The following is a 24,862-nucleotide window of genomic DNA, read 5'->3' on the forward strand; positions in this document are numbered from 1 at the left end:
TATTGTTTGGTTTTAGGAAGACTTCAGGCAATATTTTTGGTTTAAGGCTATTGTTTGGTTTTAAGAAGACTTCAGGCAATATTTTTGGTTTAAGGTTTAAAGATTATCTCAGGCCAATAGTTTCAGGGTTTCATCTAGCCCCCTTGGCTCCAGGAAGTCTGGAATCCATGAGAATTTTAAATTCTGTTCTCCATTTTCCCTCTTTTGACCAGGATTCTTCTATAGAATCTTTGATCAAAATGTTCAGTGATGGTGGTCAGGCACCATCCAGTTCTTCTGGTCTCATGGCAAAAGAGGCAGTTTGATAAAACCACTGGTAAACTGGAAAGCTGGCTGCAGCTGAAGCCAGAGTTCTGAATCAAATGGCTGAAGCAGAGGGAGACTCCCTGCCCATGAAACAGATATTAGGGATTCTCAACAGGGAGGTTTTAGTGCCCAGGTCTACCAGGCCCAGAGTCATCTCCTTGTTAAATGTGAGACAATTCATCTGCCTTTTTACAATACAAGGATAACTGAACTTACCTGTAAAATATTCACCAAATTCTTGTTCTAACTTAATTGCTCGATCATAGGTTTTCTTGGCTTGTTCTTCTGTTAGACGCTTATTCATCTCCCTGGGAAAATGAGGGTTTAGTGTTAGCTAGAACACAAAGGGAATATACCAAATCCTGAAAAATTGAAATGTATAGCAAAAATGGAGCCCTGGTAGTGCAGTGGTTAACAGCTCAGCTGCTAACCAAAAGGTCGGCAGTTCGAATCTGCCAGCCGCTCTTTGGAAATCCTATGGGGCAGTTCTACCCTGTCCTATTGGGTCACTATGAGTTGGAATCGACTCGATGGCAATGGGTTTTTGGTTTTATAGCAAAAATGACTCCTCCAGGAAGCACAGGGAAATCTTCGCAGTGGCTTCCTAGTCTTCATTCAGAACTCCTCTTTGCTGGGATGATTTCAGCAATAAGGACTCCCTGCCAGGAAGCTCACGGTCTCAGTTGGCTGACTCTTGGTTCCATGTGTCTTTTTATGGTTTCTAGTCATGGTCCATGTTCTGTCCCCTGTAGTCACAGGGAGTAGAAATAAACTTCCTTCCTCCATGAAAGATCTCAGAGTATTTAAGTAAAGTGCTCATGTGTCCCTTGAGTCTTCCTCAGAATAAACTGTCCTACTTCCTTGCTCTCTCATCGGATACAATTTCCAAATCCTAACCTTCCTTGGCATTCTTCTTCAGATCTCATTGGAGGCTATCTCAACCTCTTTTAAATATGGGATATATAATTGAATAAAATCTTCCAGGGGAGACCAGAAGGAGAAGAGATGGAGAGAAGCAAAGATGTATCCCAGACTATTGAGCCTCATCACATTTGAGAGAACTAGACTTGACTGTTCACAGCCGTGCAAAATGCTTTTGAGTTTTCAACTTTCACATCCTTCCTAAGGGCTGCTGATCATCTTTAATATGTAGCAGGAGACATGAGGAGTAAAGAAACACACAAAGTGCTTCCAAAGAATTATGGAAAATGGGACAGGCCCCTTAGGCATGTGTATATTCCAGGCTGAAAAGTCATTCTGCAGCTCTCACTACTCAATTTCTGCAAATAGCAAGGCATGCCTATAGCGCAATAGCCTGGACTTCCTCTGTTTTTATAATCAAACGATATCTCAAAGATCTGCTGAAGAAGGCTTGAATTAAAATGGGCACAGAGAGAATGTAACAATCAAAAGCACTGGGATCAAAATATTTTCAAATAGACTATAAGCAAGTAATTTAGTCAGATAGTGAGCCAGGATACAGGAGCTCCATAGGAAGGAATCTCTGATGCCTACTTTGTTTATTGTTTTCTCATAGAAGAAGGAGCTGTAAGGGAATTATGTCTGGGACTCTGTCCCTTCCTTTCTGCCAGTCTGTCAAACATTGTGTGTCATTAACTGTACTTGAGTTGCTTATCAAGTGATAAGAATTCCCACAAACAATCCTGAGCACTCACTCTGAGTCAGTCAGTGAGTGGATGGTAACATCCTGTGAATACCTGAACTCAGCTAAGCCTCCTTACAACTTTATTAAAAAAAGGTGGCATCTTTTGCATCTTATAGATGAAAAAAACTGAAACTCGGGTGGGTTAATAAACTTGCTCTGGTGGCTGGGAGTACTTAGGTCTAGCTGCTTCCAACTCACATGATTTCAATTGTGTTACTGTTAGTATGTGTATGGGGAGACCACAAACTGCTAAAATTGCCCATGTGCTTATCAAATCATTGTAAGATTATTTAAATACAACTTAGCTATAAGGACTGTGATGGATTAAATTGTGTCCCCCAAAAGATATATTGAAGTTCTAACCCCTGTGCCTGTAAATGTGACACTGTTGGGAGAAATCAGGTCTTTCTTTTAAGGCATTATCAGTTAAATCATACTGGAGGAGAGTGGGTCCTAGCCGTAATCCCTTCTGCGTGGTATGATATAAAAGGAGAGAGTTCACACACACGCACACGCACACACACCTACACAGAGTAAGAAGGCACATGAGGATCCCTCTACAAGCAGCAAAGGAACTCCGAGGTTGCCAGCAGAAACCTGAAGCTAGGAGAGAGACATGGAACAATTCCTCTCTCAGAGCCCTCAAAAGAATCAGCGTAGCTGATATCCTAAATTTGGACCTCGGCCTCTAGAACTGTGAGAAAATCAAATTCTGTTCTTTAAAGCCACCCACGTTGTGGTATTTTGTTACGGAAGCCCTAGGAAACGAAGACAAGGACAAATCAAAATGAGACGGAAATTGAAAGTAACCTAATCAACTGATTCCTAACCGTGCGTGGCAGCTTTCTGCTCCTGTGTCCTCCATGTGTTAACATTTTTGCCTGCCAAACAAATTGCATCTACTAAATAAAATTTCTTTTATCTTCCCATTATTTTCTAATCAAAGACTGACAATCAGGGCCTGCGATTATCATAGGAATACCAGTGTGACTGCACTAAGCTGATAGAAGTTCAGCCAAAAGCAAAGACATTTTGGTTGGTCCATTGGGATACATCAGAGGTATATAATAGAATTTCTGAAAGCATTACTGCTTTTGCCTGCTGCTTAGGAAGCCAGAGATAGGGGTCTGGAACCCCTGCTCTAGCCAGTTCTTTTATTTCAGAGCAAATGATTGAGGACTGAAGTAGTGAAGGGTCTTGCCTAAAACTGTACATTTAATAAAGAGTAAATCAGGGGTTAGAACTAAAGGTTTGTTTGTTCGTTTTTAAACCAGCTCTTAGACAGACTTCCCATTATACCAACACTTAATATCTTTCAAAAAAGACTCTTGTTTGGAGAAAACAAAAACTGAAGTTAGACATCAGCATGGTTCTGGGCATGATGCTGAAAGCTGCAATATGAAGAAGAGGGAATTTCCTGAGCTCTTGTTACTGAAACAAACTCATCTTGTCCCGAGGGACAGTGTCTGTAATCTTCCCCCTAAACAGATGTCCTAGTACTAGATAAGCTGTGAATAGATGTCACTCCTGAGTGCAGAAGATGTCGGCTAAACCAAGGGACACTCTTCAGAGAAATACACGTTTTGCTTCAGATCTCAAGAAATCATGTACCTCCTGGGCCTTCTCTGACTTACCCAGCTTATGCTGGCCTCTATCTTACTTGAATTCCATTTACACTTGTAGTAATGGCTTAGTTTAGGGTTTTTTTTCCCCTCTAGTATATGAATTTGGTGCCCTGGTAGCCAAGTAGTTAAGAGCTCAGGCTGCTAACCAAAAGGTCACCAGTTGGAATCCACCAGGCGCTCCTTGGAAACCCTATGGGGAAGTTCTACTCTGTCCTATAGGGTCACTAGGAGTCAGAATTGACTCCGCAGCCATGGATTTTATATGAATTTGCTTTGCTTCTTTACCTATTCTACAAGCTTCTTGAGGGCAGAGACCATGGCTTGTTCATCAGCATGTTGCATGAAGCCTGCCTTGACATATATTTGTTGAATGAATGAATGGGAAGGCAGACAAATAAACATTACAATATAGTTGAAGATAGAGTAACATAAGGTAGCTTGGGAGCAAGAGGGAAGAAGCAGATTGGGTATAGCAAGGTGAAGAAGCATGGGAAAGCTCCTTATTGCCAAGGGGAAGTCAGAAGTCACGTGGTGGCACAATATAAAAAGATCCTGTCTTTCATGCACACCCTTGATTTTATGCCTCTCTGAAGAGTTGGCTATGCATGTGCTAATATGCTCTGTGGTTTGATGTGTATGATGCACTTGAGAAGTAACGTGTGCAATGATGTATCAATGCCTACATGTGACAGCTGCCACACTTTTGTTCTGGCTGACCTAACGTTTACTCCTGTCTGGGAATGAGCAATTCATGCCAGCCTTGCTTCTGAAGGAAAACCTTTGGAAAAGCGGACTAGAACGTAAACATCCAGCATTTAATAATAAGTTCACATTGGTCTGAATGTTACTATTATTGCACTCCAGACCCATGAATATGGCTGCAACAAATTATGTCAGATTCATCATCCTCACTGTGGAATCTGGCCCTCAGGATGTTTAAATTATCCTTGGTGATAAGTGGCTGGGACAGTGCCCTAAGGCAACACTAAATAAGTCATCTCATAGTTGTGGAAGGAAGTAGACCTTCTACTGAACGCCAGATAGGAAGGTCTGCCAATCTCACCCCAGACCAAATGTGCCACTGCTGTTCTCCCTCAGGCCTCACTTCCTTGGGAAGCTATTTATTTCACTGAATGTTTATGACGTGAAAACTTAGTTTTCTGTTTCTAAAACGGGCTTGAAGATGCTGTTCCCAGGGGGTAAAGGCCATTTTTCTATTCTTCTTATTAATGTTAACATTACTGATAATATGTATGTGGCTTTTTACAGTTCATAAATTAGTTTTATGTAATGAAATTTGTGGTTGCTTAATTTACTTTGTGCAATGCTCAATGCAGTATCCAAGATGTGAAGAAATATAATGCGTGCTGTTGAGGATAATGATACGGGTAACCATCATTTTATCAGCACGTATTTTTCCATATGCCAACTATAGGCAAAGCTTCTCACATTGTATTTAACTTTTAAATTCATGGTACTGTCAGTGGCCTCCTGGTTCTGTTTTTTTCATTGCAGTAAGACCCCTTGTCCATCTTGTATTTATGAATATATTCTGTTTTTAAGGTACATCTCTGGCAATTGCCCCAAAGATCAATTATATATTTAGCTTTATTCTCTTAGGCTGTAATTCCAGCTACTGTAGCTCACTTGGCTTTTTCATCCTCAGAGGAGACAGTGTACAGTTAGTCAGTATCCTCTGCAAGTAACAGTTTTCATTTTCTTTGATCTTTCCATAAACATTCTTTACCAGTACTTTGGGGTTCTTTTCTGAACTCAGTTGAACTCTCTGAGGTCTAGAAGCCAGAAGCGGAGGCAGGATTCAAGCAAGGCTCTCGCAGCACAGACACTGGCATGATTGCTTGTGTTCTCTTGGAAAAAGTGTTCTCTTGTTCATAAATACACACAGGTATGAAGCTACTGGTTTGAATTATACATGTTTTACTGTTGTGCCACTAAGAAAACACCCTCAAGGCCAGTGGCCTATATATGTGGAATTTAATTAAGGGCCATCAGAATTCTTTCATAGAATAAAGCAAAATGCCAATGTAAAGAGGCTAAAATAACAACACAACAACAACGACAAACCCAAACTAAATCAATCCCCCTCCAAAACAAAACAACACAAAATTGTGAAAATGGAAAAATATATATCATGGAATATTGTGAAGACATTTTAAGGAATTATTGACATTATGTCTCTCTAGGGCTTCAAAAAATCTTTAATACAGTATATCTTCTGAAAACAAAAGTGCTTAGAAATCAGCAGTGGTATTTCCATTTGTAAGCGTTTGTGACAAAGAGTTGTTAATGGTTTGCTGTGTAAGATGGGACAGAGGGTAGGATGAAGGCCTCCAGTTCCCTCTACTTACATCAGAGGTTCCAGAGACTTGGGCTTGATGAAGATGGCAATGGGATAGAGCTGGGCAACTTGTAACCGCTTGATAGCATTTCCTGATACATCAAGTATACAGTGTTTGCCCTGGTAGAAAGAGAAGAAACGAAAAAAAAAAAAAAAAAAGTTAATCCAGAAGAATGGGTCACAATCTAACCAAAAGATAATTATGTTTTCTAGGGGAAGGTACAGAATGCTGGGTTTCTAAAGATTCAAAAAGAATCATTACAAAGCACAAATAAAAGTTGATACTAAGCATAAATGAAAGTTGATGTCCAGGGTCATCACTGAATGCTTGCAATAACTAATATTTATTACACCCTTACTAAGTGTGTGCCACTGTACTAGCCATTTTACGTGTGTTTTATTAATCAACTTAGTTTTAGTAGTTAATAAATACTTGATGCATTGCACAAAGAAGGCATGTAGCCATATGTAACTTAACCAAGCTCATTCTCATGAAGCTCATAAAACACAAATGTTGGCTGAGTGCTTGTATGTGCCCTGCCCTCAATACGCTCAGTCTAGTGGAGGACAGACACAAAAGAGATACCTTAAATATTATATGGTTAAATGCTTTGAGAAAGGCATGCACAGAGTATGTAAATTTCTTGTTTGTTAACAAGTAAAGCTCTATTACGTTATAGCACACCTCATTTAACTTGGTTTCCACCGCAGTGAGTGCTCAGAGCAAGAAATACTTAAGTACTTCTGGAAAAGTAGATGCATTTGCCAAATCATATTCTACCTCCTGGAGAGAAATGGCCTCATTACCCTGAGGCTAGAAGAACTTTATGCAAGAAGAGAAAAAGCCTATTATGCAGATGGGAATAGTCCAAAATCATTAACAGGGAATAAACGTATGTATAATATTCACATGAAAATGAATAGAGTCCAGTGAATACCGGAACTCTTAAGTTGGGCAGATATTCATGATCTGGCTATAAAGTAACAGACATATTTTCTTAAGTGAGAAACACAATAAGATGGTTCAAGCCTTTAGCACTTAAGTAATACATTCCAAGTTTGCTGTGAGGTCCAACAGGTATATAAAATGTCCAAGTACTGTGATTATTCTCTAGCCAGAACTTTTCAAGTTAACAGCGTTTATGTTTATATGTTGAAAGAGGAGAGTAGATGCAATTATCCAGGAAGCTCTCACTAGAAACAATATCGATATAGTTAATAGGCCCTAACTTTTAGATGTAACTTCTTTAGTATGTTCTCTGATAGACTTTACAGACCCTGTTTAACTTTTTTATCAGTGTATCAGAAGAGGAGGAGGAGGAGGTCAAGTCAAATCAAATAAACCGAACAAATACTAATTATATAACAAATATGATTGCTAATAACTCTTTTGTTTCTCATATGAAATAGGGTTCTCTGTGTTCCCAGGAGATTAGGATCTCTCTATACCCATTGCTGTTGAATCAATTCTGACTCATGTCAACCCCATGTGTTACTGAGTAGAACTGCTTCATAGGGTTTTCTTGGCTGTAATCTTAACAGAAGCAGCTCACCAGGCCTTTCTTCTGTGGTGCTGCTGAATGGATTTGTCCAGTGCAAACCATTTGCACCACCCAGAGACCTAGGATCTCTCTACAGGCAGATCTTAAAGCCACACTCAAGTACATTCATATCCTATCCTCTCTTGAGCATTGTTCTCTTTGCCACACTCCAGAAATTATCACTAGGAGGGAATTACAGCAGCTACATCTCCTCTGATTTAGAATTTCTGCCAGTAACAGGCTCGGCAGCCCTCCCCATCTATCTACGTTTCCACCATGAGGCTCTCAAGTCTTTAGAGAGATAAAAAAGTAACTCCTCCTAGTAGAAGGAATTGAGAATCTGGATCTAAACAACAAAAAGAACAAAGCTTCCTTAATAAATTTAGCGTTGTTTACTGGAGCCTTAGGTAATCAAATCAAGGACAGAGTAAATCTTCATAAACTTCAAGCTGTTAATTGCCTTTAGGTTTATTGCCACCCCCTCTTCCCCTAACTCAGCCAGCATACTTTATTGAACAATGATTAAGGACCTTGCCCTAAGACGATTCTCTGCTTGGATATCTTAAAAGGAATATTTAATCAAAATTTACAACTGCAATTAGGAAAGAACGATGAACAAAAATGCAATTTTCTACCTCCGAGTCTTCTTTAGGGGAGGTGTAAGAAGATTGGTGAACGTACCCTTTCTGCTACAAATCTCACAGACTGCACGCTGGTTCCATATAAATTGTCATTGTACTGGCCGGCTTCTATAAACTTGTGCTCTTGGATATCTTTCTCCATTTGTTCTCTGGAAATGACAAAGTGATAATCTCTGCCATCCACTTCGTAGTCACGTTTTGGCCTTGTAGTATCTTTATAAAACAAGAAATAATGAAATTAAGATCCGTTTATGCCCATACATTCTCCCTTCCTTTGCACCTGTTTTTCTACCGCATCCTCAATATAGATGTTTAAAAATAGGTAATACGAAGGAGCTCTGGTCTAATCATGACATAGTAATTGGTACTAGTCTTACCCTCTGAATAGAAACAACTACAAAACTGGACAAAATATATGGAACAACTGTTTTCAGGTATCGAACAACAGGCAGTGCAGGGCTGTGATCCTTGAGAAAAGAGAAACACACCAATAGAGCTCTACATTCACCTCCCCTCTCTGACTAGGGGCCATTTCCAAAGGGAGATTCTGCAAGTTACACAGTGTTAGGACACACTGGAGTTCTCATCAGCCAGAAGCGGGCATTTGGTTGAGATCCTAGAAAGGCCATGATTTAGGAGTGGGGTTACTCTAGACCCACTTTAACAAAGGTAAAAAAACAAGTTACAACTAGAACTAGCATATCTGTCAGTAAATTATTGCCTGCCAGAACAAAACCTCAATATTCTATAAGGGAAAATAACAAAACCCAGACTCTCAAGAACATAGTACACAATGAAAGACTATGGAACATGCAAAGAAGCAGAGAAATGTGTCCCATAACCAGGAGGAAAAATAGACATAGCTATTATAAATGTATTCAAGGATTTTAAAATGCATAAAATGAGATCATCATAGTTAAGGTGGGACTAAAAGTCACCAATTCTAACCATTCTACCTAAACTTCTTGGTGAGAAGAAAAGGTGAAAACAGTCTAAAATAAAGATATTAAAATATTCGCAATCTTTGACTCAGCTATTCTCTTTCTAGGAACCTATCATAAAAACTGATAAAAAAAAAAATCAGATGACATTCTATCCTTGTTATATCCTTAAAGATGTTTATTATATTAATTTATGTATTATAAATGATAACTATAAAATACAGTTTAAATATGTCATAATTACAATTTATAATAGAGAAAACCCAGAATGTCCATAAATGCAAGTTAATTATGGTATAATAATTATTAAAATATCTACGTAAAGTTTTAAATAATGTTGAGCAAAAAAAATTATATACATCTACTATTGTATATATCTAATATATGTGTACAATTCCGTGGAAAAAATGCATGCATAGAAAGAAAGAGTAGATGGAAATCCACCAAAATATTAACAGTGATGTTATCTCTTGGTACTCTGTGTGATTTTGGATATTGTTTATTTTCTTACTTAACTTTCATTTTAGCATTTTCAGGCTTTGTACAATAAGCATGTATTGATCATCGTAAAATAGTGCTAGTAATTTAAAAAAAGAGGAAAGAGTGTGCAAGGTGCAAGGGGAAAATGCAAAGGGTATTTAGGAACTGTCTGCTCTCTGTCTCTCAAAAGCGGAGGAATAAACTAGAAGCTGCTACAAATGACCTAGGGTTTGATATGCTTGCTCCTACCTGAAGACCTTCTCACAATCTGTTCTACAGCAGGTACGCTTCCCAGAGCCCTCACTGGGAAGTTTCATGAGATACAGCATCCGAGTTTCCTTTTGTTCATGTCCTGCACACTTGTAACTCCTGCTATTCTTATGTATTCCAGGTGGTACTTGCAGTACTAATGTGAGTGACATTTGAAAGCATAAAGCTTAAAAAATGTAGAGTCTGAGAGACATATTTGTTGGGATCAGATTTAAGAGCCCAAGTATCTAATAAATTAAAATTTCCTAGAAGGCTTGTCGACACACACAGCAAAAGGTCTTCATGCGTTTCTGTGTGACATAGTGGGGGTGAAGATGGGGGTGGCTGGCTGGGGGAAGTACAGTGGAGGAAATGAGGTAGAGCAGATAAAACCTTACAGGCCTACCCCCTGGGATACCAGGAAACCAGATGATTGTCTGTAATGACCAAAAGAGCAGATTAAAATTGGTATTGGTTTAGAGAGCAGATTAAAGTTTTATAAACCTTCTTGTCTTCATCGTTCCAACACCTGGGGCTGCTAAAACGTATGGGAAAGGCCACTTGGTTTTGGATGGACACATGGTCCTCAATCATCCTAAGATAATTTTAATATATGGCTTTGTTTCTGATCTCTTACATTCTATGGAAGAAGCTGCTTCAGTGGCACTTCAGTTAATCCATCAGAACATGCTGATGCCCATCATCAAGCCTATGCTGTTTTAAATGCTGTGGGGGTTACAAAGAAAGTGGATCCATCCATCCCTGCCCTCTAGGGGATCACAGTCAGGTTGGAGACAACATACACTCACTAAACAGAGAACACAGAGGTAGCATAGATGAAAAGTGTTAGGCAGAGAAAATTAAATAAGGAGCTTAGATAATAGGTAATGACGGTATTTGAGTCACTGGAGAGACAAGAAGAGAAACAGAATTACATTGTATCATCTCAGAAAGGAGTTAGGTTTTTTCTTTCTCTAACGAAAAGAGAAATAATACTTACGAGGCACACAGGAGCCAAATTTGTCAGGGAATTCAGATATCAAGTCGTCATTGATCCGATCCTTCATGGGGCCCAGGATAATCACAGGCCGGGTGTAGTTTACTGCAGAGAGGAAAAGGAAGATCCAGGTGAGGAGAAAGACTTGGAAACAACTGCAAAACTGTCCTACAAGGGTGATTCTTAAGGTGAACTGCTGAGGGCATTACTTCATTGGATAAATTATCCATACAGCCCTGCATAGGGGAATTGATGTTTAACTCTCAGTATGTCTGGTTGTGTCTACTTTCTTGAAATTATTAACAGGGATAAGCATTTGCAGTGTCTGTCAACAAAAAGAAGCATCTGGAGGGGTTTTCCTTCCTCTTAGGTTATGCCCACACGATGTCAAAACAACTACTGAAATTAGGCAACTGAGTGGGAGTAAAAGAGTTCAAACCAGCTGTCTGGCCATTTTTTAGACAATTACTTTAAAAGTAATTATTACTTTTATTATTAGTAGTAGTAAGTAGCAGCGATTGTGAGGATGGCCCAGGAACAGGCGGTGTTTTGTTCTCTTGTGCATAAGAGTTGCTATGAGTCGAGTTGCTATGAGTCAGAACCGACTCAATGGCACCCAGCAAGTAATTCTAATGACATTAGTAGTAATGACACCTTATGTTTTTATAATTCCTTTTTTTCTCAGCTCAAAATACTCTCCATGCTGTGATGGGTTTTTCCCAATTCCTTTATATCATAGGATTAGAAGAAACTCTAAAGTTCATTTGTTACAACTACTCATCTGATGCTTGAATTCCTTCTGCAATATCCTTGTCAATAGTCATTAGCCTCTCTATAAATGCCCCTCTGTAAAGGGAAAGGAATGCAGGCTCCTGGTACATGGTCTGCATCCTAGGACGGGTCTGCTCGAAATTCCTTCTAAATACTGAGCTGGTGTCAGTCTCCTGGGGGCTTTCATCCATTGGTCCTGTAGCCAGGGCTCTCTAGGTGATTCTAATGGGCTCCTTCTCACTGAGAAGGACTCTTCTGGAGGGCTGCTCCATCTTCTTGGGAGCTGTCATTACCCACTTTCAGCAGGGAAGTTGTTTGTTTGGTGATCGGGAGAGAGCAGGGTCTGGCCTGGGGACAAGTGAGTATTAAGCAGGGTTTATTTCTGTTAGGCCTTCACTCTTTCCATCTTTCAATGGTGTCACCTTTTCTGATCTGGAAATCAGAGCATGCCAGAAACTTACTTTCCTGCCTTGTGACAGGCTCATAGGAGAGAATGAGGTCTTCTTGCCCTCCTGAGAAGAGAAGAAAGGAAAATTACGATAGACTACCAGTGGTATACCATAGCTACAAGCTCTGATCTCATACACAGGAAACAGACAATGGTTCAGGGTTAATTTTCCTTGCTCTCTCTTCTTGAACCATTCCAAAAATCCCTTCATCCTCATAAAACTCTTCAGCAGTATTTCAATAGTCAGGTTGTCTTTCTAGTCACATTCCATAGTCATAACTCTGTGTACTGACTAGCAGCCAGCTATCTGCCATTCGGCAGGGCAATGACCTGTGAGACTACTCTCTTTCTGACACTGGGATATGGAGTACAATGGCCTCTACAGCAAGCGTTCCTACCTCAAAGGAAACTGTTTAGTTCAAGGGAGGGGTCCGTCTAATAGTTTGTTGTACATAATCGGAATGTCTGTACCTTTTATTTCATCTTCTATTTTATGTCCCAAAGAAGCACATTGTTCAGAAGCAAGTGTCTGCTAGTTTCATGTATGACACAAAAACTCCATCAGCATGTAGTAGAGGACTGCTAAGGATTTTACTCTAATATTATTTCATTGGGAAAATTCTGTGGGTCAATTCAATAGAATCAAAAGTTGAGGGGTGCCTTAAGTCAGTGGTTATAATTACTGCTAAAGCATGCCTCAAAATATGGAAAAGAGAACTAAGAAAGCCAATGTAGTAAAAGTGTCAGCTCCTCCAGTGTGGGCCTCAAGTCAGCAAACAACCATGGAAGGTAAATTGGCTTTAACCTGCTGCCCTCGAGTCAATTCTGACTCATAGCAACCGTATAAGACAGAGTAGAACTGCCCCATTGGATTTCCAGACCTGTAAATCTTTATGAGCCCTGGTGGCACAGTGGTTAAGAGCTTGGCTGCTAACCAAAAGACTGGCAGCTCAAATCCACCAGCTGCTCCTTGGAAACCCTATGGGGCAGTTCTACTCTGTCCTATAGGGTCACTAGGAGTCAGAATTGACTCGACTGCACACAGCAACAACAAATCTTTACGGAAGCAGACTACCACATCTTTCTCCCACGGAGTGGCTGGTGGGTTCAAACCACCTACCTTTTGATAATCAGCTGAGCACTTAACCACTGTGCCACCAGGGCTCCTCAGATTGACTTTAGACAATTATTTTTTCAATCATTTATTTTACCTAGTTGACGAACTGGCTACCTAGTTGATGAACTGGCCATGGGATCAGCCCTTTCAGCTGCAAACCCAGAAGGTTTTGCTCTTTGTATTAGGCCTCTGGCTGACTACCCTTTGGTGAGGAGGAAGTAGCTTAGGGCTGTCAAAAACGACTTTCTATCTACTAATCTATACTGAAGGTATGTAGCCTGAGTCATGAGGTAGTTCCTCCTGAACTCAAAGGGCAATTAACCTCTTTGCTTTATATCCTGACTACCCTTGAAACACATTCACAGTCCATCAGTGCCAAGTATGCCTCTTTCAACAGTCATCGCACCAGGAAAAGGTGTGAACTTTATAGTTGGTTTTGATAATGACAACTGATTTTGGAAAGTTAAGCCATATGTAAGTAAAGCTGTGGAGTACAGATGTCTTCCCTAGAGGCTAGGTAGCTGGGACGGAGAGTGAGGTCTTAGTTTCTCAAGTGTGAGAAATACCCTAGGCCTAAGTCACATCTTACTTCACCCTCAAGCAGGGACAGCTCTCAGAATGGCACTACTATGCCAAGCTGCTTCCTAAAGACACAGAGGGCGGGCCACGAGGCTCCTCTTCATAGGCATCTACCCAACGGCTGTCCCGGAAATGTTCAGGGGACCTTCTCACAGTTGGACAGGGGGTTGGGATGTGAGGAGGATTCACAATTTTTTGTACTCAGGGAAGAAATGATCTTCTTTTAATAAACTAAATTACTGAAATTTACAAAAGTCCAGGTTTCAGTCCCTACGTCCCCCACAAAATGAAGGTGATTGATCAGTTATCCACAAAAACCTGAGACATGTAGAGGTCATAGGAATTCAGAAGTATAGAAATTGTTGGGGAACAAGTATAGTTTTAGGCACAGAAGCATGGCAGAATAACATTACAATGCTGAACTGTAACTTTATAGGGCAATCTTCATAGTATGATTAATAAATTAGAGGAGAACACTTACCCAAGGATAACAAAGGTTTTAAATATCCATTGATGTTTAAAATCCCCACTATACTGGGAGCTCCATAAAGGCAAGGACAGAGTTTCATTTACCACTCTGTCCCCAGTACCCAGCCAATGCTTAACATAAAGAAAGATGTCAGTGAATTCTCATTCTGATTTCAGTAGTGGGAAACAGGATGAGCAAGAAGCCAAACTTAGGTTCTAGTTTGTGCATTTGTGAATACGGTCATTTCACTTTGGGAAGTGTGGTTTTCTCTAAACAAATATAACATGTCATGCTCCCATAGGCGTCTCTTTCCGGTAGCCTTGCAAATCATTCTGATGGGACATTCTAAAGGCAAACTTCATATAAGATGTTTGATGTCAGTGTATATAATTTGTGATTCAGAAAACTAGGGCAAAGTGCATAGCTTTAATTTTGTTAGAGAATTATGTAGTTGTTTGTTTACCCATTGCTTTCTTGTTTATTTTCTAACTTTAAAGGCAGTGTTTCTGGTTCTGAGCAGTTGAATTGGCAGATAGCAGTTGCAGCACCCCATGTCCAGGCCCATCCCAATGCTGAAGAGCCTGTAACAGGTACTATGTAACACCCAGGAAGCCTGCTGGGAAGTTACAGAGATTCGTGTGAATAATTGCTGTGAATTCAACAACTTAAACTGATTTTCACTTTCATGTTCAAGAATAAAAAGCCCTGTGAGTAATGGGAAGGAGACAGTGAGAGGGAGAAAAACAAAATCACAGCAATGAAGGAAAGAGAATTCATGTCGGTAGGGCATTTTACCCATTGGCTTCTGTTTCTCACAGCCACATCTTTTGAGAGGAGCCCTGGTGGTGCAGTGGTTAAGTGCTTGGTTGCTAACTGATAGGTTGGCAATTAAACCCACCAGCTGCTCCATAGGAGAAAGATGTGGCAGTTGGCTTCTGTGAAGATTTACAGCCTTGGAAACCCTATAGGGCAGTTCTACTCTGTCCTAAAGGGTTGATAGAAGTTGAAATCAACTCGACAGCGGTGGGTTGGTGTTGGCTGGATATCTTTTGAGGTAGGTACCCTGATGATCCCCATTTTATAGATGAAGAAGCTGAGGCTCTGAGATGTTAATGGGCCTCTCCATTTTCTCAGCTAGTAAGCCATGGAGTCAAGATTTAAAACCATATATTTTTGACTCTGTTGAATATACTGCATTCTCAAAAGGGCAAGAGGTATAGAGTTCTCTGTAGGGGTTATGAGGTAGGGGTAGAACATATAAATGAACAAGAATGGGTGGTGGAGATAGGAGCTGAACCTGGGTCAGAGTCACTGAGAGGCCATAAGGTGCTCCATCTGTAAACACCAACTCTTTTTGTAAATGCTGCTGTGTCATCTCCATAAAAGAGTCATCCTTCGTAGTTTTTCTATTCTTTGCTCAGGAGGTGTTGGCACTTAGAAATAACAGCTGACGAAAAAGGTACAAACTATTTCTTGGTCTTGTTTTGGCAAATGCATGGCTGAAAGTGGGAGAGCAGCACAGTGCTGTGTGTGGACTTATGCGTTTGTCAGAGACTTAGCAGAGGACTTTGTAGCATCTCTATGAAAACACCGTCTGTGTAATCTAGAAGCAAGTCAATAAAATCCTAATATGTCTTAATGATAGGGAAAAGCAAGTTGTTTTTTAGGAACTCTTGGAAGCTAGAACAGAGAGGAGGGAAGTGAAGGCCAGTGGCAGTACATTTAATATTCTACATTTAGTGCTTAGTGCCTGCATATGACGATTAGTAAGAATAAGGTTTTGGGAGATACAGAATGTTAGTGCTGAGAAAACCTTTGGGGATCATGTGGTTCATAGATGGCAAATATGTAGCACACGTTGTACACTCCCTCATTCCTTGCAGTTGATAGGCATCACAAATTGATCATTGTCCTCCTTACTGATAAGCTGCAACTTGGCCTCAGAATACTTTTCCGTACAACTCTTTAGGCAGCTATGACCAATTGGTCAGAGTTGGAATATCGATTCAAATCCATCTGCCATCTTTGTTCTAGCCCAAGCTACTCATTTTACAGAGGAGAGAACTGAAGCTCAAAAAGGTTGAGTCATTTCTTCAAGGTCACATTATGAATTAGTGGTTCAGTGTCTTCATAGGATGTTTGGAAGACTGATAAACATTATGCACAGCCCTTAGAATCAAGCTTAGTACATAGGTAATGCTGTATCAGTGCTGTTGCTTGTATTAATTTGACAGGTAATTCTGGAATGGTTGAAATATATTAGATAGAAAGTCAAAAGGCTCAGATTATAAACTACAGGAAGAGTCAATAATGTATGGGATTCATAATTAAAAGGCCTTGGTTTGACTGTCAGTGCCACCACGTAGTAGGGAGCTAAGTAGCATCTTAGAGCTTCAGTTTCTTCATCTATAAATAGGACTATTAATATAAGATCTATCTCAGAGTTCTGTTGCAGAAATAAAATGAGATAAAAGATGTAATGAAAGACTGCTTTATAAACACTAAAGAACTATTCTCAAGAGCAATAGTTTGAGCAGAGTGGAGAATATGGGCATCATTTGACTGATTCCATCTGAGGTCTTGAGTTCCCTCGTCTCAACACCTCAATTTCATTTTCATCATTTCTTCAAAGCCTTGTTTTAAAAATCTTACGTAACTGATGAGCACCAAGGGGTTAGATGGATACTGACCAGCTCCCTCACACCCATAATGACTTAAAGAGCTTTACTGAGCTTTGAGAAAGGCAGATCTTTAGCTGTGGTAGAGATCTGCATGGTCCCCATTATACCTTGGTCTTTATTGCCTCCCAGTATAAAGGCAGTTGAAAGGTATGATACAGAACAACCAAGAATGCAAGTTTGTACTTAACTACTTTGAGGACAGACAGAAATCTGGAGTTAACCCATAATTAAGATAATTTTGAGGTAGTATTTTGCATAATTAGATACTGCACTGTAATTAACTTCATTTTAACTGGTGCTCAGAATAGTTGGACTTTGAAAAAAAATTATTCTGTAATGCTTGAGAATGTGCAGCAAAGATCAGAGCTACTTATTCTAAATTGAGGTTTGTGTGTGTGTGTGCGTGCGTGCGTGTGTATGTATGTTTATGTGCATGTCTGTGTATCTCCGGAAAGGTATGAGGCTTTCAAGCAAGGTTGCCACAATGTGCTACTTAAGGATGCAGTGTGAATACTGCCCCATGAAGTTAATGAAACACAGGGGCCTGGGCCTTTCTTTCTAACTGCTGACACTTTGTAGCCATTTTACTCCCAGAGTGGACATGGAATGGTTCTAAGAGTAAAAAATAACACCTGGACATCAGTTAGCAGAGGATCTTTTTTGGTATTTGTTTATACAGCTATTCACAAGGCATAAAAATTAGTCAGAATTACAGCAAAAGCCAGGAAGGCAGAAAAATGCAGGCTAGTTTGATTTCAAAGGTGGCACTTTCTGGAAAGCATGTCTGTCCAAGCCTCTGTGACTTTTGTTGTGCCACTGCCCTTTTTGGAAAGGTCCTTCCTTAGCTTGTCTAGCTGGCAAGAGCCTATCTTTCCAAAATTCAGCTCAAAGCCAGTTCTTCTCTGACACTGTGTCTAAATCCCCCACTGTTCTGGGACAGATGTCTATGCTAGCATCTGCCGTTCTTCTATGCACATTTTTATTTAGTGATCTCTCTCTTTCTCTTCTACTAGATACATTTCCAACCTGGTGAAAGAAATGACCTTTTTTTCCTCTTCTGAGCTGTGATAAATGTTCCTCTTTACTTTCGTTCATTTGTTAAAAAAGCAAGCGGTGCGGCTGGACTCTGTAACTCAGAGACCCAAACCCATATTGATTATTAGACTCCCCACTTGCTCTAAAAATATCATAGACTCCAGTTCCAAATCTTCTCATAGATAATTCAAGCCTCTTGCAGGTGTTTCTTTCATTCACTCAGTAAACTCAAACATGTATGTGCAACTACTATTTGGGAGTGAAAAGAATAATTTGTCATATTATAGCATCACTATGAAAAAATCTGTCAAGTAGCTGAAAGCCTTGGCCTAGTAACTCAATGATCTGAGGAGGAACATTCCCACCTTTAAAACAGAGAAGACTGGCTTTTAAAAAGGTGGGACTTCTAAAGGAAAAAATAGTTCTTATATATGTACTTTCCATAGATAGGACAGAAAGAACAAGGCATGATATTTTCTTTCTCTATTCCTGTGCCTAATGGATGGAAACATAATACTTAAAAACTGAACATTAGAGACACTTGTGCCGTTGGTCTTCATAAAATCCAGCAACAAGTCATATCCTTCCTCCTGCTAAATTGAGGGCAGTGCAGGTGTCAGGAAGATAAACATTGTTTACTCCTTCTTGGCTTGGATTCTTTGGATTAGAACCAAATGAGAAAAAAGGGGAGACAAATTTTTTCCCAAGTTGGGATAATCATAAAATTATCAGAATAGGAAGAATGTAAAAATTTTAAGCACCATATGTTGAGGGTAGGAACCCTTTGATTCCTTCTACCAATAAGACGTCATTCTGTTGAGGAAGAAAATTAGGTGGTTCTCATATTATTTACTGTTATAAGTTGATCAAGGGTATCTAATCATAATTTTTTTTCCATTTCATTTTGTAGTTTCTGTCACCTTCCTCCATCTGCCATCTTTTCTTTTCTGTGCTTTTTTCCTACTTGCCACCAATCTGATTCTTCAAAGTCTTTCTCAAAAGCGCATTTGCCATACTCCGAAAACACAGTTTAGCTCTCCATCTCAAGAAAAGGGCAGGATTTTGTAAAGTACCATGATGTTAAGGAAAAAAACAAAAACAAAAACTTTTCTGGTTTTCAATTCATGTAATATTCAGGGAAAGACAATGCCCGTTTCTGTCTTGGTAGTTGTGGGTAACATATATTGGGCCTGCAGTTTTCTAATATTCTTGGCAATTGCTTCCTGGGTAATCCATTTCACTAAGAAATATAAATTAATATTACTAAATAGTAAGGATCCCAGTAATAATGTGCACCTGTTTTAGTCACCCAAAACCAGTAAGTAGGTGGTAAGAAACCATGAGAACTCATTAAAAGCATGTGCTTGGTGTTTTGTGAATATTTTTATACACTAAGCAAATGGCTTGAGGTGACCAAACCAAGACCAAAAATAATTTTGAAATAGTTACCTACCTTTTCAGTTAAGCTTTTTAATCCAAGATGATTTGTTCACTTTAAAAAAAGAGTGAGCTCCCTCGGCATGAGAGGGTGAAACTTTTCATCACTTCCCCATCATCGGAAAATAAAGTTAGATACATCATCATATCTATCTTAAAATAATAACCAGGACAAGAAGTGATAGAAAAGGTTCACACTTGATTTAAAAGGAACACTGTAATTTATAAAGATTTCTCTTGTACAGGGGAGCCAGGAACAGAAAGAAAAAGGCAAAATGGGAAGGAAAATAGAACCATGATGACTTTTCAACCCTCCAGCAGGGAGTTTAAATTGTTTTGGGGAGCAGAATGTCAAAATCTGAGGGGTTGAATTTTTCCCCTACCTTGTCTGAGAGAATTGAATCATTGGGTCACAGCCAAATGAAGTTGAAATTGTTTATTAGCAAGACTGCTACTGCTTGCACAGATCACGTAAGGGTCTGCTGATGGTCCTAGTGTCTTTTGTATCTTTCCACATCAGATGATTTCAGTTCAAGCCATTTGCTTTGGATAAAGATGATAAGGGGCGGCAGTCGAAAAATAACAACAATGGAAGTCTGCAATGATCACCACAGGCAATGGGGCAGTTGCAAAGAAAAGAATCACAAACCAAAGCAATAACTTACGGTAGCTACTCTCGCTATCGCTGGCATTAGAAGAAACATGTTCTGCAAGAACAGCACAGCAAATTAAAGAGATACCAAGCATTGGAGAGCAGCCAGAACTTAAAGGAGTACACTCATGCAAAGCTACTAGAAATGTGAGCAAAAGGCAAGTGAAAGGCCACAGAGGAGACTTCCTTAAGAAAACCCATAGATAAGATAAAGAAGATGAAAACTTTATCTCTGTTTCAGAAGGACCTACTACCTGACTGCTGCATCTTCTCTTTAGCAAATAAGGAAAATATCTTTAATTATAACAAAGTATACCGAAGTATAACAAAGACATTTTCTTCATACACATACTTTGACCCATTCATTTAGCTCTGATTTTCCAGGATCACGTAACAAAGGCCAGTATGTCTTGGCTAGATACTTTTTGGCTCTAAGTTCAGGAGCTTCTGGTGTGTAGGCACTGTTTTCTTGCAGGCTTTTCTGTTTCACTATTTTAGCCTTTGGGCATTTTGCAGGAACATTGCATTTCAAAGCATCAGTGATTCCTGAAATCCCTTGAATTTTATTTCTATTTAAATACTTCCTAAATTAATCTTCAGGATGAAAAGGGGATTGTTGAAAACTTTACCTGCTTCAGTGAGTGAGTAGAAAGTCTTGGAGGAAGAAATGAGTCACTGAAGACTGTTTTATGAATCAATTCAATATTTTTTTGTTTTTATTTTAAGGTCCTCACTTGGGTAGCTATTGGGTTTCGGAGGAATGGAACAGGCAGGAGATAAATGGCCTGATACCAAGCATAGGTCCTGGTGCAAAGTATGTTTTTAATTCATTTAATTCATGGTGGATACCTTGATTGTGTGGTGATATTCCAAATTGGCTTTTCATAAAATACAGTTTAGTTAACATAATAGGACCATAGTGGTTATGTGCCAGAGAAAAGAGTTTTTCTTTCCAACCAACATCATTGCCTTTCATCTGTACTACAAATTTATAGAAGATAAACTCATCAGCTTATCAAACTTTGTATATCAAGTTATAGACCAGGTAACAATGTGATTTCCGAAGCTCATTAGCAGTAATGTCTGTCAGTTTTTAAAAAATAGTGACAACTGTTGTACATTTCTAGAAGGAGAAAAATATATAACATTATTCTCTAACTGTTAAAAAAAGAAAAGTGCCTTGAAATGTATTTGATAGTATAGATTCTTGCCAATTGGATCAATTAATTTTACATCATGAAACTAATGAAAACCAAAGCATGGGTTAAATCCACATGAGTCATTTCTCTTTGTGTTGGTGATCTATGACCTGAACTGCATCACTAATTTAGGTAAACATTTTATAAATGCAAAGGGGCACTAGGGAAAGAAGTGGGATGGATCAGTGCAGATTTGTTTTCTGTTATTTATTATCTTAAATACCTTGAATTGGGGATGATAGAATTTTTTTTTTTTTTTAAATTTTTTACTGTTTAGAATGGCGCTATACTATTTATGGGGAAATAGAAACATGCAGTGCTTGATTTAACAACCAATCTTTTTTAGTGTCTAGATATTGTGTAACAGAATTTTTCCATTTTGTAGGTAGAGAGAAATTTAAAATATAATTTAAAATATGTTCCATCTAAAGTCCAAATTGTGGCTAACAATAGCATTAATTGGCAAGTAACTTTACCTAGCAAAATCTGTTCAGTTTTTAAAGAGCAAACAAACATGTGCACATTCTGGATTTAAAAGGGCATCACTCATATTTTTGACACTCCAATAGCAACTGCTTTTTAGTGATGTTCATTTATTAATAATATATTAAAATGCTTTTGTTTCCCCTCACATTGAAAATTTACAACTCTCTCTGTGCTTGAGGCTATCCAGATAATGTTAGAATCAGTACTTGAACTTTAGCCACGTATTTAAGAAATAGTTCATGACATATTTCATGTAAACAGACTCAAAAGATAAAGTTTTCATCTTTAAGAAGATCAGCAGTTATTCTGGATCTAATTTTGTTCTCTCTCTTACATAAGCAAATACGTGTAATTGAACAATTAGAAGGATGAAGAAGATCATTACACAGCTCTTGCAAATAAAATCCAGCTCAATGCTATTTTGTTTTACACAAATGAAATGAACAGCTTCTAAAAATATTGCCCATAGCTGTTAAAAAAAAAAGACAAAAAAACCCAGAAAAACCAATGAACATGTGACACAGTTGCAAAAGACACAAAGCTCTGTTCTTATTTCATTGGTGTCTACACAGTGGAGTTAGTATTAAAGAAAGAAAAAATCACAGTATATTCATACATGGGAATATTATTTTGTAATTGCTCGATGCAATGAGACACAAACTAAAGGCATTAACAACTAGGGAATTTAAAGGTTTAATGTATTTTATTTTTTACTACATACTATAAAATTATAAAATAAAAACTTGATTATGCAATGCAGCTAAGATATCATTGATAGACAAACATTAATACATATCTAAAACTGTATCATACAAACGTTTCAAGCAGGATCACTGCAAGTCAGAAAAAAAATCAATCAAAGTTAGATAACAAAGAATTATTCATGGAAGATCAAATAAGTTAATATTTACTTTTTGAGAATGCATGTTCCTTTTGACTGTACAATAGCTCCTTTCCTAATAGCAAGTACAACCCAATTATGGAATTTGGCAAGGTCCTTAAATATTTCCGTGTGAAAAGGCAGAGGAACATAAACGACATTTCTACTTTCCTGTTCTAGAACGTTTAGCTCACCCTTTCTTTCAACATGGTTTCTTGCTCTCTGGCAGGTATTAGGCGGCAGAGCAAGTGATGCTACAGCTGGCATCAGGACCATGTTGATCATAACACACGGTCAGAAAGGGAAGGTGTTAACTGCAACAGAAGTTAAGAGTGCCTGACACACTTTGCTTTTAAATGCTGACATGCAGAACAAAACGATTGAAAATTACTTCGTAGGAGCATTCACAGCTAAGTAACAAATAAAACTTGTATCTTGTGCATGCTAGGAGTGAAAGTTCCTCAAGAAAAGGAACAAAAGCCAAACTCAAAAGGAAAAGAAAAGAAAAGTTACAGTGACCATTCCTGGGAACTTACTCAGAGTCTTTGTTCCATAACCGTCGTCACCTAATCCGGGGATGTCCTGCATGGAAGTCCCCAGAGAGAGCAATGAGAGAGGAAGAACAGCCACGGAAGAGGAAGGAAGAAGTCAGTGGAGTTGAAACGGATACTACCATGACAGACTGTGTTGCCTAAACAATCTGGATCCCACTCTCTCTTCTTTTGAAACAACTTTCACCTCAAATCCCCTGGGCTGAGACTCAAGAAGGAAATTTCTTTTCTGATTTTGTAAAGCAACTCAAAAGGTTTAAACAGATTGTAAAATAAAGATTCAGCAAATGCAATTTTTGCCCACTGTCAGTGTTGCCACAGAAATATACTACTTAGAACAATGAACAGTTGATTCCAAATTTCAGGACACAGTCTTAGATTCAGCATCCACCAATACAAATTCACTGCTCAGCAAGTAGGTATTTAATGTTTGATGGGAGGGAAAAGAGTAGGCAAATATGCTAATAATTAGTGTAGGTAATTTAATCACTTCCAATTAGATAGCATTCCAAAAAAAATATATGTGCTGATGGAATTCAGGATTTCTGCCCAGAAAAGAATTTGTCTCAAGCCTTAGAGAGTTATATGATTGAAAAGGCAAACCAGACTCAGTGCTGGCTGGAAACGAAGTCCCATTTCCCACAAGTCCCTCTCCAATGCATTCTGCAAAGAAAAGCCACATCAAGGGAAGGATCCAGACTGCAGTCAAACACTGGTCACAGTAGTAAGACCTGACCTGCCTGCCTGCAGTGTTTGTTTGCCTAGGTGTGTGGAGTGGGAGAGCCTATATCATGCGTGTTGCCCATGAAGGATTTTTTCTCTTGTGTTGCATGTGACATTATCTTCGAGAATCTACTTACGTTCAGGATCACTGGTTTCCTGCTCACTCTGCTCCTTGTTCTTGTAGAATGGGAATTTTCGTGAAAAGATGAAGCTCTTTTTACGCTTGTCATTGAATGACTGTGAAGGAGAAAAGGCATGGGGCAAAAACAGGGGACGTCTAATTGTTGTCACACTCATGCTGACAAAACAACTAGTCTGTAAAAGCAGAGAGAGCTGTTGTGACGCAAGTGGATACTCTGAAGAGGTGCCAGGGGGTCCCGAACGGTCAGATTTTATTTTCAAGGAGTGTAAATTCTGAATGATGACACCTTAGATAAATTGTCTCCTAAATACACGACTGGTTGTAGATAGATTGCGATGGAGGAAGAGGGTCTTAAATTGGAGGCAGAAGACCCAGAGTCTCCATCCAGGCTCTACAACTTGCTAGCCTGTGACCTTAGACGTAAATGAATCTCTCTGAACCTCAGTATCTTCACCTACAAAATGAGGATAATGATAGCAGCTCTTAGATTATGAGTCTCACATAAGACAATATAAACGTAAAGTGCTGTACAAATATCATCCTTATCATTATCATCAGGTAGAAAAGACCTTATCAGGGAAACTAGTTTTCTTCTCAAGATGCCTTTTTTAAATACCTAGAATTCGGGTTACTTCAGCTTAGATTTAATTAAAATTGCACAGAGCCGTGTGTAGATTTATGATATATGATAATTATAGTATCACACACAGGTATATGATAATTATAGTGTTATAACATTTTTATTCAAAGGATATTTTAAAGGCAAATTAGCCCCAAGCCTCCATTTTGTAGACAGAGAGTCAGAGGCACAGAAATGTTGAGCCCCTTGCTAATATCACAGAGCTAGTTGGTGACAGCTGGGTGATAGCCAACCAAAATCAGTTGAG

The 24,862-nt window shown here is 39.0% G+C and overlaps 1 protein-coding gene across 9 annotated transcripts in view; it reads right to left on the minus strand.

The window, feature by feature from the left end:
- Nucleotides 1-24,862, minus strand: part of DLG2 (discs large MAGUK scaffold protein 2) — a 2,186,317-nt gene that overhangs the window by 11,215 nt on the left and 2,150,240 nt on the right. For 5 of the 9 annotated variants that reach the window (XM_004385504.2, XM_004385503.1, XM_004385502.1 and 2 more), the window contains 6 exons: nucleotides 23,096-23,141; nucleotides 12,038-12,088; nucleotides 10,809-10,910; nucleotides 8,179-8,351; nucleotides 5,967-6,076; nucleotides 523-614 (listed from right to left, as the gene is read on the minus strand). In XM_004385504.2, the coding sequence (XP_004385561.1) occupies nucleotides 523-614; nucleotides 5,967-6,076; nucleotides 8,179-8,351; nucleotides 10,809-10,910; nucleotides 12,038-12,088; nucleotides 23,096-23,141 (574 nt within the window). Of the gene's footprint in view, nucleotides 1-522; nucleotides 615-5,966; nucleotides 6,077-8,178; nucleotides 8,352-10,808; nucleotides 10,911-12,037; nucleotides 12,089-20,007; nucleotides 20,050-23,095; nucleotides 23,142-23,970; nucleotides 24,071-24,862 lie in introns of all 9 variants that reach the window. The other 4 variants (XM_004385499.2, XM_004385501.1, XM_004385500.1 and 1 more) reach the window with 2 other exon arrangements.

Source organism: Trichechus manatus, unplaced genomic scaffold (genome assembly GCF_000243295.1).
Source record: "Trichechus manatus latirostris isolate Lorelei unplaced genomic scaffold, TriManLat1.0 scaffold00140, whole genome shotgun sequence".
Taxonomy (NCBI): domain Eukaryota; kingdom Metazoa; phylum Chordata; class Mammalia; order Sirenia; family Trichechidae; genus Trichechus; species Trichechus manatus.